Source organism: Bos javanicus, chromosome 10, assembly GCF_032452875.1.
Source record: "Bos javanicus breed banteng chromosome 10, ARS-OSU_banteng_1.0, whole genome shotgun sequence".
In the NCBI taxonomy this organism is placed as follows: Eukaryota; Metazoa; Chordata; class Mammalia; order Artiodactyla; family Bovidae; genus Bos; species Bos javanicus.
The window spans coordinates 47,758,431-47,775,196 of NC_083877.1; the positions used below are offsets into that span (position 1 = coordinate 47,758,431).

Consider the following 16,766-nt stretch of genomic DNA (forward strand, 5'->3'; position numbering starts at 1 on the left):
TTCAAGATCATCTGTTCTGACCTTCTCGTTTTAGAGATGCTGAAACTGAGACTAAGCGTGGTTTAGAGGCTTAACCAAGTTACACAACGTCTGAGAGACAGAATCGATTAGAGTTTATAAGTACAGTAGTATACCTTTATATGTGAACTGTATGTCCAGTTATGGAGGATGAATTTACTTTTTCTCACTAGGTTTTATTTTGGAGGTTGAGCATACCTTTGTAAAAGTATGTTGTTATATCTTTGCGTCCCATTTTCTTTCTAAATATTTTGGGAGTAGTGGATAATTTTTCCCAATAAAAGAACTTGGACTAAACTACTAAGTTTATTTTCCTAAGATCTACCCTAATTATTCTAATTACAGATAAACAATTTTCAAAACATTCCAAGTTATGTGTTTCTTAGGACTAAAGCAAAGCACTTAGAGTAGGTAACATTTATATATTAGATTTCTTACTACTGCATTTAAATGTATTTAGGTGGGAAGGAGAGAAAGGAAAACTTGAGAATTCAGGCTTAAATCTACAAACTGTTTCTAAGAGAGAGTTAGCTAGTCCTCTGATTTGGCCATTAATTAAATCAAAATATTCACAAAACAATCTAAAGAGTAGTTTTTATACTTTTTATGTAATTCCATACTAAGCAGTGGAAACCCATATTTTGGGGATTGAATGTAATATTTTAGTAGTTGTTTGATTTAGGCATTTGGTAGGAATATTAACATGTACATTATACATCTATTTTTCTTCAAGTAAGTTGAAAAATCATAGTAATTTAAAATCATAGTAATTTCAAATCGGATCACTTGTAGAGATTTTCAGAAGACAATTAGTAAAATAACATTCCTGACCAGCTCAGTGAGTTACTCTGCCTTAGGTATGAAGGGGCGGCCTTTAGAGACGAGGGTTGGATGACTGAATATGAAAGAAAAGGGAATACCAGATGACTTCGCTGGTTTTTGGCTTGAGTACCATTTACAGTAGTTTGGCGGAAAAGATGATGACTTGTTTCCATTTTGAACTTAATGAGTTTGACATAGCTTTGAGATATTAAAGTAAAGGTCAAGGAGATGTGTAGAAATAAGTATAGGTGTAGATACGTGGAGTTTGGATAAAGATATGGAGTTGAGATCCAAGAGACCATCCTGAGAGAATGTGTTATTCAGAAGACCAAGATTTGAACTCCGGGAAACGTGGTGCAGGAGGGAGAAAGTGAAGGAGGTTGAGGGCAGCAGGAGGACAATTGTATTGTCGAAATGGTCAGCAGTAGAGTTTTAAGACAATCAAAACGGTGAATTGCGTTTGATGCAATGATTTGTATTAGTTATCTTTAACTCTTATCTCTATCTTCTGATTCTCTACTAGGCAGGAGGCTGGGGGTAGGGGAGCTGGAGTCCACTTCCTAAAGACTGTTTGAAATGGGTAGGGGTGTTGGAGGTTGTCATAGTCATTGGAGGCACTGCAGGCACTTGGTAGGCTGGGGCCCTGAATGCTGCACTTCCTACAGTGCTCGACACAGTCCCAAATATACCCACAATTTCAGGAGCACCTGTGCAGAAAGATGCAGTGCCTGGGGTCTGTATCAGTCCTTACCCCATCAGTCACTGAGTTCATTCACCCCTACCTTCTAAACATCTAAAATCTATCTCTTTCTTCTTCTCACAAGCCACCACCTTAAATGAGGGTCTCGCTGTTTCCTAATTGGACTATTACGGTCACTTCCCACCTTCACTGTCTACCCAATCTCTCCTGCTTTGGCCATGACTCTTCAATAAGAAAATTTATCATATCATTTCCATCATCTGTAGATTAAAATCAAAATTTCTTAACAACCTCCACTACCCCCTCAACCCCACCCGCCAACAAAGAAAAAAACCTTCAAGAGCTGGCACCAAGCTAATTTTCTCACCGCTGTATATGTCTGGTACTCCAGCTGCAGACCTCCACCTTCCTCAGATAAATCTTTCCTTTTTTGTACCACCATATATGTTACTGCACTCTTCCCTTTGTCTAGAATATAATTTCCTTAGAAGACTTCCTCCTTTCAAGAATCAGCTCTTACCCTACCTAGTTTATCAACAGTCAGTTCCTCGCTCCTGTGTACCAAGAGAATTTTCCACACACTCCATTAGTATTCTTGGGCTTCCTTTGTGGCTCAGCTGGTAAAGAATCTGCCTGCAGTGCAGGAGACCTGGGTTCAATCCCTGGGTTGGGAAGATCCCCTGGAGAAGGGAAGGGCTACCCACTCTAGTATTCTGGCCTGGAGAATCCCAAGGGGGTCACAAAGAGTCAGACCTGACTGAGTGAATTTCACTTCCCCTTTTAGCCTATAAATACCTCTCAAGTAGAAAGCCGGGTCTTTGTTTCTCCAGCATCGTGCGCATTCATAGATTCAACAGCTCTCCTTTCCTAGTTTTACTTTCTGTTACAGAAACTTTGGAATCAAGTATAGTTATATCAGTACCCAATCTGAATCACACACTGGGAAATCAATGTGGATGCCCTTTAAGGATTCTGTGATTTTTTTTTTTTTTTAATTGCTGTTGAGTAAAATGAGCTGCTCACTCTGTGATATAGTACATCAGTATTAAAATGTTCAAACCTGGTATTTATTAGTAGGCCTAACATGAATCTTTGCTGATGTTTGAAGTTTGTGACATTTCTTTCCTGATTAGAAGGCATACATGATTGACAGTAAAAAGCAATTAATAATTTTCCAAGTAAAACATTTTCAGGGGCTTCTGCCTTTATTACTTCCTGGATGAAAGTACAGCCTGTTCCTTATGTGTTTTAAAGAGAATGATTTCAGTTTTCTGCTCAGTATTTTTAAAATGACACTGTCCTGAATTTTCCGAGATTGGCAGAAGGGGGATTTTTGAAGTTCTGCTGTGTTAGTTGTGCTATGTTCGCTCTTTATTTGACAGTTATCTTTTTTTTTTTTAATGTGAAGCATACGTTTTTTTAGTGCTCCAGGTTATATTGCTTACTAAGCAAGTAATATCTATGGCATCTAGTCGAGGGAAATATTAGAACAACTAACTGTTTTTATCAATACCTATATATTTCTGTTTCCTTTTGCAAAATAGGCGAGTTTTGTGTGTAAAGGAAGTTGAAATCCTAGGCCATATGTCCACAGACTGGCAGTATCTATTTGAAGATTTTGTACGGCCTCCCACTGTCGATGGAAATCTGCTCAAAATATCAGTTGAGGTAAGAAAACATGAATCACACACCTTTAGAGTAAAAAATCTGTTAAATGAGTAGAAACCAGGAGTGCTTTCTGACTCTTGTTTTACAGTTAACTGCATAAAGTATTTGAAGAATTATTATTATCATATGCTGAAGAGTAAAGGAAAATGTAATTTGTGTTCTGTACTTCGTTTTCTGGCAGTCCTTGATGCGCTGAGTGAAATATTAAATCTGTTCACTGAAAGAGTTAGGTTCCTTTTTGGTAGAAGAATGGAAGTGAATAGAAGTGGGGTTTTTGTTGTTGTTGTTTGTTTTACTTCAAATGGATATGATTTTGCTATAATATAAAATACTCTTGGAAAGATTCCCCGTTTTAGGATTTAAGGAGATTATTATAAACATTATGTCCAGAACACTCACATTTAGTAATGTTTGGCATTTATAGAAGACTAATGCATTTTAAGTATGTAATAATGCTATCATGTCTTTTCCTCTCCATTTTCTGTGGAAAAACTTTTTAACTGTATAGCAAGTAATTGGCAAAAATGATACCCTATCTTTTGCTTACTTCTCAAACTCATTTTACTTTGTAATGTATAATTTTTCTTATATATGTTGTAATTCTATTTTCACCCTTAAAAAAAAAGTAGAAACTGTTATTCCAAAGATGGTAATTTCTATATTTTTTCCTAAGCAATAATTATGTTATCTCTATAACTGAAACTATTTAAAAAATGCTTACTGAATTATAAAATTCAATAGTTAGAGATGTAAGTACTATTATCCTTTATGTTTCCTTTCTTTTCAAAGAAGTTTACAAGTAAAAGAAACCACTTATGAAACCATGCCATTTTGTATTTCAGCCTTACCTCATTGTAGAATTTCAAAACTGAAAGAGTGCCTTGGTATATGAAACATAGTTTTCAGACCACTGAAAGACTGTGTCTTTCCTGTCAGTATGCATGTATATTACAGTTCTCTCAGTTATCACTTTCCTTTCACATCAGAGGTGAGAATTGACTCAGTGTATTTTACATTATGTACAAATTTTATCTATCAGCCAAGGAAATAAAGGGAGGGTTTTTGATTTGTCAGATGTGATGAGTTATCAAGTGGTATCTCTGTACGCGATTTATCATCGCCTGCAGAAAGCCATCATTTTATGCAGATAGATGTATACTGATCCAATTTCACAAATTCTAACAACTCACAAATATGGAGTCACTATACTTGTACCAAAAATGATTTATTTCTTATCAGACCTGAATATGTGTATTTGGTTAGTCTGCTGATTATAAAATAGAGTTGACATTTAAGCACTCAATTAAAGGTTATAGGTTTTTTTCCTTCCCCATAATAATTTCTTTTCTGTCATTATTTGTTTTGAAACAGAGACAAGGTCTGTTCCAAAAAAAAGATAGTGCCAATCAAGGCTACATTCAGAAAATTTACCTGCGGGATACCACCACGGCAGAGGTAAATGATTTATTTTAAAGAATGCTCCCTCCTTTTTTTAACTGAAAGACAAAAAAAAAAAAAAAATCTGTTATTATTAGCAACAGTCATCACTTTTCCCAAAAGATCTTCAAGTTGAAGCTTTGGATGGATATAAACTTGGAATAATATGTTGTGAGCAGACCAGTCTTAGCATGACATGTACTGACCATGTATTCTTCCTTTTGGACCTGTGCGGGCAGCTCGTACCCTTGAGCGCTCCACCATGTGAGCCTGTACTTGTCTTTGCCATTTGTGATAAATATTTTGTTTTCCAGAGAGCATGTCGTGCCATTGAGGAAGGACAGTCAGTGAGACAGCAGCAAAAATTGATGAAGCAACCATCACTGAGAATTCTCAGGCCCCAAGTACTGTCTTAATCACAGATCCTAGGGGCTGCTGCTGGGAGAAAAACCAATCACCGTCTTGTCTGTAAACCACTCGTCGTTGTCTTGCTAAAGAGAATTTTTCACGGAATCCTTTAATTTTGGAATTTTTTTCTAGAGTAGTTCGTTTTCCATTTCCCCCCCAATTTTGGCTCCCAGTTTGGCTGTGTGTTTGATAGCAGTCCATGTCCACACTGCCGCCCGATGGTCCCATTAAAGAAATACCACTTTAAATTCAGAGTGAAATTTCCATGAATGTTAAAATTGTGGAACAAGGGTAATAAACTTGTTTTTAATTACAATCCCTACTGAAAAATAAGAAAGGAGCTTAGAATGACTAGTGTTCTCCGAGAGCCTTTTAGACAATTGTGTCTTTGGACAAAATATGGTATATTTTGTTCAGTAATTGAACTGATGTAACATTTTTGGTAAACTGAGTGGTTGACTTAAGAAAGACCATTGAAGGGAGAAATGACGTGTTTCTTTCTTTTTTTTTCCCCCAGAAAAACATTATTTTCTCTTAATAAAAACATGTCTTGCTCTGGTGCTTATTTTTCTTCCTTTCACTATAATATAAAGACAAATGAAAATCAAACCTTAAAATATCTATACTCTGTTCTCTGGAAGTTTTGGGTATTATTTACATGAACTTATGTGGCACAACTGTAATGTGCTGATGCATGAACATATTGCACTTTAAGTTTTTCAAGTCAGGCATGAAAAATTAAATATTTTTATATACTTAGAACTTGTTTTTTATAAGTTGAAAGATTTTTAAGGGCATCATAACACTTAATTTTAACACATACCTAGAAATGTATTTTAAATACTTCTGTAGGAAGAATGAAAAATCTCTAGTTGCTTTATATGTGAATAAAATAAGGCATCTAGCCACACTGTGGAAGAATCATTGGTTGATGTGTCCTTTGAGCGAGCAGGCTCAGTTCATTTTTGTTCTTTCTGCATCTTGTTTATGCTGGTTAGAGATGCACTGCCTATTAAAGCTTTTTTAAAAATGCTCAAAAGTTTTTCATTTCCGTGGATGAACCCTACAATTTACTCATGTTTTTTAACATGACATTTACTTAAAGGCACTGAAATGAAATGAAGCTGTGCACAAACTCGGTTTGCTCTGTTTTGTTGATATGTGTGGTAATATTTTTACTATCCTTATTCATGTTTTTTAAGACTGGCCTTAAGACTTTAAAAAATGTTCCTAGTTATAAACTTACTGTAGGCTCAAAAAAAGGGGTATAATAACTAATGCCCTAAATATTTGATTCAGTATTGTTGTCTTTGCCTTTTCAACATCACTTTTTTTCTGTCAAGAAACATTTAACTTTAAGTAGAATTTCTGTATCAGTGATTAATTGCAGTTTATTCAAGTGTACTTATATTTTGTATTTATATTTTTGCAGGAATTTGAGATATCTAGTTATATTTTTCATAAATCACAGCTATTGACAGTGTCCTGAATATTAAAGTAATTAAATTGTATTGATGGCATGTACAAAACATTGAACTAAGAAAAATTAATTTACAGAAACCCAGAAATTCATCATCTCGTCGGCTTAGAAATAAACTTCCAAATATTTGTACTGTTTTTGTTTGATTTAATCCCCTAGGTGAGAAGTAATTCATTAGTGAAGTGTAATAATGTCTTTTGTGTTTTTTAAAATGCTTTGGGAGTCAACTGCTTGCATATGAACTATTGAGAGAAATTAAACATTTGGTGCATTATTTGCAGGAATGAAAACCTTGTGGGTTTGTGTTTCATATTCAATAATATTTGCTTTTACTTTTTGTGACATGTTAGATTAATAGTTATGGAAAGCTTTTTAAAAATTTTTATTGAAGTATAGTTGAATTATAATGTCATGTTAATTTCTGCTGTACGGCGAAGTGACTCAGCTTGTATATGTACATATATATTCTTTTTCATCTTCTTTTCCATTATGGTTTGTCATAGGATATTGAATATAGTTCTCAAGAGCTTTCAAAGATGCTAAGCAGGACAAGGTTTTTCCTGGGGGTATGGATCTTCAGTGCTGAGAGAATACAGAGACCTGATGTGACCATGGACCTGGCTGCCACATTGTGAATTTATAGCTTCATTTGCCCTGTCCATGCTTTCTATCAGTCACCAACTGGGGATGGCAAGGATATTGGGGCTCACCCACTCCTGGGAGACAGGGAGGTCCTCTGATAGCCAACTTTGGCTTGAAGACTCCTCAGTGGCTTTACAGAACCTTTCTCAGACCGCTCGGCAGTCTGGGAGGCTTCCACACAGCCTGTCTCTGTCTCTCTGTTTTTTCTTTTTTATCTCCCACCCTCCACCCCATCCCGCTGGGAGCTCAGACTACAGGTCTGAAGGCTATCACCGTACATGGTTATCCACTATGAAGAACAGGTGCTGGCTGAGGAATGTAGCAAAACTGGGGCCATCAAAATGAAAACAAGGACAAAAGATTCAAGATTCATAAGAAAAATGTGATCTAGGATATTAACACATATATATGAAATCTAGAAAGATGGTACTGATGATCCTAGGGTGGACTTCTTTACATGTGTTTCATGATTTAGTATAGTTTTTATTTTGATTTATGTGTAAGGGAGGGGACTGTCACCTTTTTGGTGCTGTGGGTCTCTAAGTGCATTGATATGGTGCTGCCTGGACATCTGTATTTTTAACAGGGCTCCATGTGTATTTCTAAGATACGACTGGGACTAAAAAAAGTAATACTGTGGATTTAAAGTAATCAAACTCTTGAAGAACTCTGCAGGTATCAATGCCAGTTAAATTACAGAATTGCAGTTACTGCCAGAGCTAGAAGAATCATCTCTTTACTGGGGAGAAAACCAAAGTTGGTTTTAATATATAACATTTTATTTATCTTTATTTTTGGTTGTGCTGGATCTTTGTTGCTGCTTGGGCTTTTCTCTAGTTGCAGCATGCAGGCTTCTCATTGTGGTGGCTTCTCTTGTTGCAGAGCACAGGCTCCAGGGAGCATGGGCTTCCATGGTTGTGACACATATGCTCAGTAGCTGCAATTCCCAGGCTCCAGAGCACAGGCTCAGTAGTTGAGGCCCGCAGGCTTAGTTGCGTGATGGCATGTGGAATATACCCAGATCAGGGATCGTACCCATGTCTCCTGCACTGGCAGGTGAATTCTTTACTAGTGGGCACCAAGGAAGCCCAAAACCAAAGGCTTTTAAGGGGTAGGAGATTATTCTAGAAATTTATAAGGATTTGGAGTTTATTCTAGAAAGCTAAGCACTGAAGAATTGATGTTTTTGAACTATGGTGTTGGAGAAGACACTTGAGAGTCCCTTGGACTGCAGGGAGATCCAACCAGTCAATACTAAAGGAAATCAGTCCTGAATTTTCATTGGAAGGACTGATACTGAACCTGAAACTCCAATACTTTAGCCACCAGATGTGAAGAACTGACTTGTTGGAAAAGACCTTGATGCTAGGAAAGATTGAAAGTGGGAGTAGAAGGAGACGACAGAGGATGAGATGGTTGAGTAGTAGCACCGACTCGATGAACATGAGTTTGAGTAAGCTCTGGGAGTTGATGATGGACAGGGAAGCCTGGCGTGCTGCAGTGCATAGGGCTGCAAAGAGTCGGACACAACTGAGTGACTAAACTGAGGAGATTATTCATATTAAAATGATACATCCTTGAGGGGCAAGCCCTTGTGGTTGAGAATCACTGCAAGGATGACGATTAATACTGATGAAAGTGGGTTCTGTGTTGTGTGTGTATGTTGGCTCTGAAAAGAAATTTGAGACTCCCTGGGCCAGAGGGAGCCCATTTATCTTAGTAATTGTGCATATAGTAGAACTTATGCTTACTGTTTTTGAATTTAATACTCAACACTGAGTTTCTTTTTGAACTGAGAAAGCCTTTGGAAACACATTTTGTTTGTTTTTTACATATTGCAGAACTTCAGTCCCTTACCTAGATTCACAAAGCTCTGAAAGCCAAAAAGTTTTTTTATGAGTTTATAGTGGAGACATTTTACAGCAAAATCTGAGCTGAACTGATATGAGACTATTGTGGTCTTAATTCTATTTATGTCAATGAGTTTGGCTGTAGCAAAGTTAATGTATTTGACTATGGGATCCCACTCCAGACTTCCTTGGAGGTGTACCAGCTTTACAATATATGAAATATATTGCCTTTCTAAAATTTGAAAAATTCTGTATTGTGAGATACATCTGGTCCCAAGGGTTTCAGATAGATTATAGGTCTGTATAACCTCAAAATTATCTGTTTATTAAAGTTCCATCCTGAATTTTGGAAACATCATAAAACAATAGGAGAAGCTACAAAGAACCATAGAATTTTCTTCCCTCTTCAGACCATGTCAGTGTTTCATTTCAGTTTTGCTGGCAAATTGTTTTGGTGAAGAATTCAAAGTAATTGGTGTTGTCATATAGGAGATTGAAACATTACTATGGTTTCTGTCCCCTTCTCTGTTAATTAAGTAAAAATCTGGTGAACAAACTGTTTTTAGGATTGACCCCTATTGCAAAAATAATTAGAATGGTAATGAAACAAGCCAACATGATCCTTTAGGGTGATAAAGGAGATAGGGCAAGAGGAGAAGGGGGCAACAGAAGATGAGATGGTTGGATGGCATCACTGACTCAATGGACACGAGTTTGAGCAAACTCTGGGAGATAGTGAAGGACGGGGAAGCCTGGTGTGCTGTGGTCCATAGGGTCGCCAAGAGTCCGATACGACTGGGCAACTAAACGGCAAGGGTGATAGCATACACTAAGATAGTAGTGAACACATACTTCATGCTTCACCAGAGACTGCTGCTGTAAATCAGTGAAGCATGCACTTACTGAGGGTTTAAATTAAGAGGCCACACGTGCACAGGACACATCTCCCCTCTCTATGGAGCTCTTTTAGAGATTCTTAACCCACTTTGACACTTCTGATCAAATCTTACTTCATTCAATTCAGGGTGATTCACACTTTCAAAAGTAGTGGGGAAGGAAAGGGACGGGGGCATGAATTAGAGTATTAACAGAGTTAAATTTTTCATTAAAGATTTCCTAGACTCTGCAGTCATTCAAGTATCAGCAGCTGTGTAATGTAAGTAGTAGATTTTTTTTTTTCTTTAAGCCAAGATAAGGGGGTCATACTTAGTTGTAAGGTCTGTATGACATTTTAATGTATCTGGAATTATTGACTGTGCAGGAAATAACTGCTTGCCTGTGTAAAGATTCCTTTGTTTAAAGCTTAGAGACCTAGAAAATGCTCCTTTGGAACTGACCCCAAATGAACAGAGCGGAAATTTTGCATGATGATTATTACAATCCAGATGGTGAATGGTTACTATTAAAAACACTGTTTTTTAGAGGTCATGAAGACTGATTACCCATGACTCAGACTGGTGAATAAGAATATATCGCCCCTTCTATTTAAAATTAATGACTCAAATCAATTAATGTTGAATTATAATGCAGCTCTTTTAGAAGCACCAATAATGCTTCCTTTTATGTCAAATGGATTAATTTTTAATTAGTATTATCATTCACTTTTTGGAAAAAGTAATTCCCTTGGCAGTCTTTGTTTTAGTTGTACTTAAATGCACACAATTATAATAATCTGTGGTTGGAAGGTCCTTACATTAAGCATAACTCTGCTTTCCTGTGGCTTCCGTCTGTTGAACTCAGTCCCAATCCTTGGGGCCATGAGAGTAAGAATGACTTTTTATATAGACAAAGCCCAGTTAATAACTAATCTTTCCTCTCCTGGCTGGTGTCCTTCTCATGGGATGCATTCCCCCCAGCAGTACATAAGTATTAATATTTCAGAGAGAAGAAACACAGGTTTGTTTTCTGTGAAAGAATGTTCCTTAAACTCTGAGAACTTTCATTTTTACAGTAGAAGACTTAGAAACCATTTACTGTCTGTCTGCTGTGCTAAATCACTTCAGTTGTGTCCGACTATTTGTATCCTTATGGAGTGTAGCCTGCCAGGATCCTCTGTCCATGGGATTCTCCAGGCAAGAATACTGGAGTGGGTTTCCATGCCCTCCTCCAGGGGATCTTCCAGCCCAGGGACTGAACCCGCTCCTCTTAAATCTTCTGCATTGGCAGATGGATTCTTTATCACTGAGCCACCTGTAAAGCCTGCTACTTCCCTGACCAGGGTTCAAACCCAGGCCCTCTGCATTGGGAGCATGGAATCTTAGCCACCCATTTATTGGGACCACCAGGGAAGTCCCAATAAGTGATTGTTTAAAACAATGACTTTATAAATGGAAGCCTGTATATGGAGGCACTGAGTAATAGAATTGAAGGCTGATCTCAGTCCATTCATTCAGCAAGTCATGTAAGTCTTCAAGTTCTCATCTCTTTCTACCTAAACCATCCCTGATTAGACATAAATTCGGGTCATCCCATCATCTTGATGGCCCTCCCCTAAATACAACAGTTAATCCATGTCTCTCTCAGATATTGTACCTGATCTGAATGAGTGTTGCCAGAGACAACTTAGGCAGAGTGGTACCTGGGCAATCGTATTCTCTTCTACCTTTCTAATAATAAGTATCCCAACCTATTAGAGTAATAACTTACATAAAGTAAAATGTCCCCATTATTGTACTACTTTTCCTCATGATTATAATTTATGAATCTCATAACTTTTACTTGAGAATATTGTTGTTTTACCTTTTATCTTTTACTAAGCATAACAGTGAATTTGTGTGGTACTATAAATTTAAAATCAAAAGATCCCCACCCCTGCCCAATCGCTTTACCTTTCTCAGCCTCAGTTTCTTCATTTGAAAGTAAGACCTCTGGACCAGATCTGCCTTTTTGTGCTCTGTGTGGATTTTATAGATATGGAAAAAGTGATGGGTTTTATCATTGTTAATTCAAAGTGTGAGATGTGTGACTTGAAAGTATTCTTATTTCCTCTTTCCCACAGTATCCCCATAGAACTTAAATATATGTATTTTTAATGGTCAATGAGTTCTTTAAACCACAAAGCCTTTAATAGAAAAGGAAGAGGAAGTGTGTAGTGGTGTTGCTAATTGTTGTGTATGAGAATGGTCTGGTAACTGAGAGCTGAAAGAGAGCCCCCTGGTTGGTCGGTGAAGAGGAATGGCTTAGTCTAGAGCCTGCCTATTGCTCTGCAAACAGAGTCTTGATTGTATCTTTCAGAGCCTTACCCTTAATGGTGCCCTTTAGTTGTCTGACCATTCAGGGTGTGTAATATAGGCATTATATGACACCAGTCCAGCCTAGGCCCTCCAGGAGGTAATACTGTAATGGACTGAATGTGTTATTTTCATATCCAAAATTCAGTTGTTGAGACTGTAGCCCACAAGGTAATAGTATTATAAGTTGGGGCCTTTGGAAGGTAACTAGGTCATGAGGATGGGGCTCTCACAAATGAGATTAGTGCCCTTATGAAAGAGCCCCTAAGAGATCCTCGCCCACTTCCTGCATGTGAGGACACCACAAGAAGCCACCACTTGCCTATGAGGAAGTGGGCCTTCACTGGACAGATCAGACTACAGAACTATGAGAAATAGTTTATTGCTTATAAGGCACCGTGTTTATGGTATTTCTGTTACAGCAATCCAAATGGACCAAGACAGTCATCCACTCAGAAGATTTCCTTGCTGCCCATCCCTGTCATCTGAAATTTTGTTGGAGTCCTTCCTTTGGAGAACGGATTGCAAGTATTACCTGCGGATGAATTTGCACAAGTTAATTTACCAAATCAGCAAAATGATAGGGTTGAATTACTGAGAAATTAGAAATATCCAGTAAAAAATGCTACATAGATATAAAGGATTAAAAACGACGTTATTTTGAAAAAGGAAGAGGCAAATTAGAATGAGAACCAAATCTTCCAGACATAAAAATAATCAGTGGGCAGCCATAATACAGCTAAAGGAAAAATTAGTGAATTTGTAGATAGAACTGACTCACTGTATTCCCTGGAGTGCAGCAGAGAAAAAGAGATGGAAAATATAAAACAGAAGTTAAGCAACACGGAGGACTGAGAATATCTAACATAGTTCTAATCTAAATCCTAGCAGGAAAGTATAAAGAAACAGTTGATACATTCCAGAATATAAGAAAGATTTGATTTGATAATTGTAGGAAATAAGGTGAGTCCAGGGCTGGATAAATAAAAATAAATCCAAACCTAACACACATTGGGTTGAGACTGTAGCTGTGCAAATACAAAGAGAAAAAATTGAAAAAAAAAATAGATGACCGACACAGGACCAGCAATTAGCAGAATTCTCAATGATGGTTCCCTGGAGGCAATGACGTATCTACAAATTGTTGAGAGAAAACCAACTCAACTGTGTGCCTGTTTGTCTTTTTTTTTTTTAATCTTTTGGCCACACTGTACAGCATGTGGGTCCTTAGTTCTCTAACCAGGGATCAAACCCGTGCCACCTGCCTTGGCAGCACAATCTTAACCACTGGACCACCAGGGAAGTCCCAGTGCCTAAGTTGTCCTTAATCTGCTAAATTATCATTCAAGAATGAGGGTTAAATGATCCCATTTTTCAGGGGAAAAAAAATGGAATCCTTTCTTTAAAAATCACTAAGGGATGACGTTCAGGAAAAAGGAAGTTGAACCGAGACAGGTGTATCTGCAATGATTTGTTCCATCACAAATAAAAGATTGTTAGCAAAAAATGGCAAAATGCTGATATCTGTTCAATCCAGGTGATAAGGACATGAATGTTTATAAGATTATTTTTCACACTTCATGTACACAAAACATTTCACATTTTAAAAGAAGTGAGGGAGGAAGGAAAGAGAGGGAGAGAAGAAAAACGTGGCTTGGTGGCCATGATATTATTTGGACTGGAGGACCGTTAGCACAGCTGGAGAAGTTGGATACCCTCATCCCTGGATGAAGGGAGCTCAGAACACAGGAGAGCTTTCTCTCTTTTGGGAGCCCCATGCACTATACAGAAAAGATAGACCTGCAAGGGTGGGGCTGCTCCTGGTGAGACGGGGGGCTGTGAGCAGATACTGAGTGACTCTGGGTCTTGGCAAATGTCAAGGAGGGAAAGCAGGGAAGAGGGGGTACGACCAAATACACTGTGGACACCATGCTTAGGATGTCTTAAACAAAGCAAGATGAAATCTGCATAGAGGTTCTCTCCTTACTGTCCCACCCAGATAACTAACTGGCAATGGAGAGAAAAAGGAACAGACCTACCAGGGGAGGACAGTGATGGAGACGTGACAGATGGGACTGTGACTGGTTTAGCAAACCAGATAGAGCTGCCACTTAGATGGTTTCAGGAGGGTTTGGAGGATGCCAAAGAGGAGTGAGTAGCTGGCACTGAGGAGCACTGGAAGCCTCAGATGATAAAGAAGGCCATGCTTGGGGTGGAACGGAACAGAGGAGACTGCATCGGAAGTCTTAAAATGAGTGATTCCGTCCCCATCTCATCTCTAGGCTCCCAGAGCTGGCTGATCTCCTTTCTCTGGACGATGAAGGAGGCAGGTGTGCAGGGCTGTGATGCTTGAGGCAGTTAGTGCTCTGGAGAACTTGACCTCAGCTTGTGCTACAATGAAAAAGGGGAGCTGTTAGGGGGGAATTAACAATTTAATGAAGCAGACCCACATCTGCTTCCCCTTCTTTGCTCAGGCTCCCCAGATGCTGAATGGACGTTCTTTTCCTCTGGAGAAACTGATTTTCCCAAGAGGTTTCTAACATTTGGAGGTGTCAGCATTAGAAATTTCTGACATTGGAGGGTCTCCCAGCAAAAGTGGCTGGGTCTGATTTGGACACGGGACAGCAGCTGCAACAAAGGGGACCCATGAACTTGGGAGATGAGGCCCCTCGTTTTCCAGAGCAAGGAACGCAGTCCCAGGGAAGGCAGGCCTGCCCAGGAGAACACGTAAAGAAGTCAGACATCTGCTGCTACACATAATCCAGGTGCTTGCTCTCTTGAAAATAGAAAGGCTGTAAAATAAAAATGCGCAAAGTCAGACCACACTGAAGGCAGCATCTCAGCACAGTCAATTCTTTTACTTTCAGGTACAAACGGTTCAGTCATTTAAACTAGGCTATCAAGGTATGGTCTAGCCAAGGCTCTGGGGAACCCACTTTAATGAATTAGATAAAAGTTGATTCATATCTCATATAGTGATTGGTTGTCAATTGCTGCTTCCAAGGTAATTGAAAATGCTTGAAAGGTAATTTAAATGATACTTTATCCTCTTAATTAGCTCTACCTAACTTTTTAATTTCATTGATAGAGCCCAGGCCTGGCTTGAATCACTTCAGTGATCCATGCTAAGAAGGTTTTCTGGGTAAGAAAATTTTTCTGGATCTAGTATGGTCTGACTGGAATTGGATTCAAATCCAGAAAACTTCTGGCCTTCTGTGGACCTTCATTAGTATTTCCATTGGCAGCCCAGCCCCAAGCTTATCTCAGTTTAGCCATTGATTAAAACATTTCCACCAGAAATATCTACCTCTTTCAAGCAGAACCCACATATTGGAAACAGGCATGTCTTTGGGCTGAGCTGATTAATTAATTAAGAAGCCAAGGCTTTGGGTAGTTAGCTTGTTGCTTCTAGAAACATTTGCTTTTGATTCAACTTCTTTGTCAAAACAGAGATAAACACGGATAATGTGGCCTCCTGTAGAAAGATAATCTTCCCCTCATTTGCTCTATGAGGAAGCTTGCCGTGTCTTTTATTCTTCCTGGGACAAAAGACATAGGGTGCAAAGAAATGCTGCACGTCTGCTTCCACAGTGGTCCTTGCCTTCATGGGCTGATCATCCAAATGGGAGTCCCAGTCCCGAGACCCAACCCAACACAAGGTCTTTGTGGAGGGTATGATTAGGGGTGACGCTGACAAATCTCCATGACCTGCATTCAATTGCCCTTAAAAAAAAAGACATTCACTATTATTTTTATTTTATGTTTTGACCATACCACACGGCATGCAGGATCTTAGCTCCCCAATCAGGGATCACACCTCTGCCCCCGACAGTGGAAGCCTGGAGTCTTACCACTGGACCACTGGGGAAGTCACTGTACGTGTTGATTTTCACTTCTGTTCCCTGAAATGCCCCCTTTTAAAATCTGCCCCCTTTCCCAGTTGCCAGCCACTAAAGAGAAGACACTCTGCACTCACCTACCTGGACATGAAGCAAGGCCCATCACACTGTGTTTGCCTGGACTGCCCCACTCAGAGGACGTGGCAGCTGATTAGCCATTGTAGAAGAGAAGAGCTGCTGGGATTTACCTTGAAAATGCTGCTTTTCTGGGAGGTGGGCATGCCTCAAGGCCCCAGCTGCACAGGCCTAAGAGGGAAGCACCAGTGTGCAGTGGGAAGGCCTGGGTAGGGCACTCGGAGCTGCCCTCACCTCTCTGAGCCTGTCCACCTGATGGGGACCAAACAGTTTGGTTCTGAAAGCCCTTATTTATTGCCAGATCGCAATAAGCTTGGAGGTATGTCTGTCCTTGGTGATATTTAGAGGCCTTGCTAGGGATCAGACCTGCACCCCAAAAGTTGTTATTACAGGTGCATTAAAGAAACTGAGCCCCAACCATTGGTCAAATCCTGTGCTGGGTGGGGATGCAGGGGTAACCAGTCTCTGCTTATAAGGGCCATTTGGCCAAGAGAAGCACCAAGGTAAGGAAGAAACAGATCTAATGACATTATTTTC

The 16,766-nt window shown here is 39.1% G+C and overlaps 1 protein-coding gene across 1 annotated transcript in view; it reads left to right on the forward strand.

Moving 5' to 3' along the window:
• VPS13C (vacuolar protein sorting 13 homolog C) overlaps positions 1 to 6,807 on the forward strand; it is a 181,400-nt gene extending 174,593 nt beyond the window's left edge. Inside the window, exons 81-83 of the mRNA XM_061431118.1 lie at positions 3,085 to 3,208; positions 4,580 to 4,663; positions 4,960 to 6,807. Of these exons, the coding sequence (XP_061287102.1) occupies positions 3,085 to 3,208; positions 4,580 to 4,663; positions 4,960 to 5,061 (310 nt within the window). The 3' untranslated portion in view covers positions 5,062 to 6,807. The remainder of the gene's footprint in view (positions 1 to 3,084; positions 3,209 to 4,579; positions 4,664 to 4,959) is intronic.
• Positions 6,808 to 16,766: the final 9,959 nt, after the last annotated feature.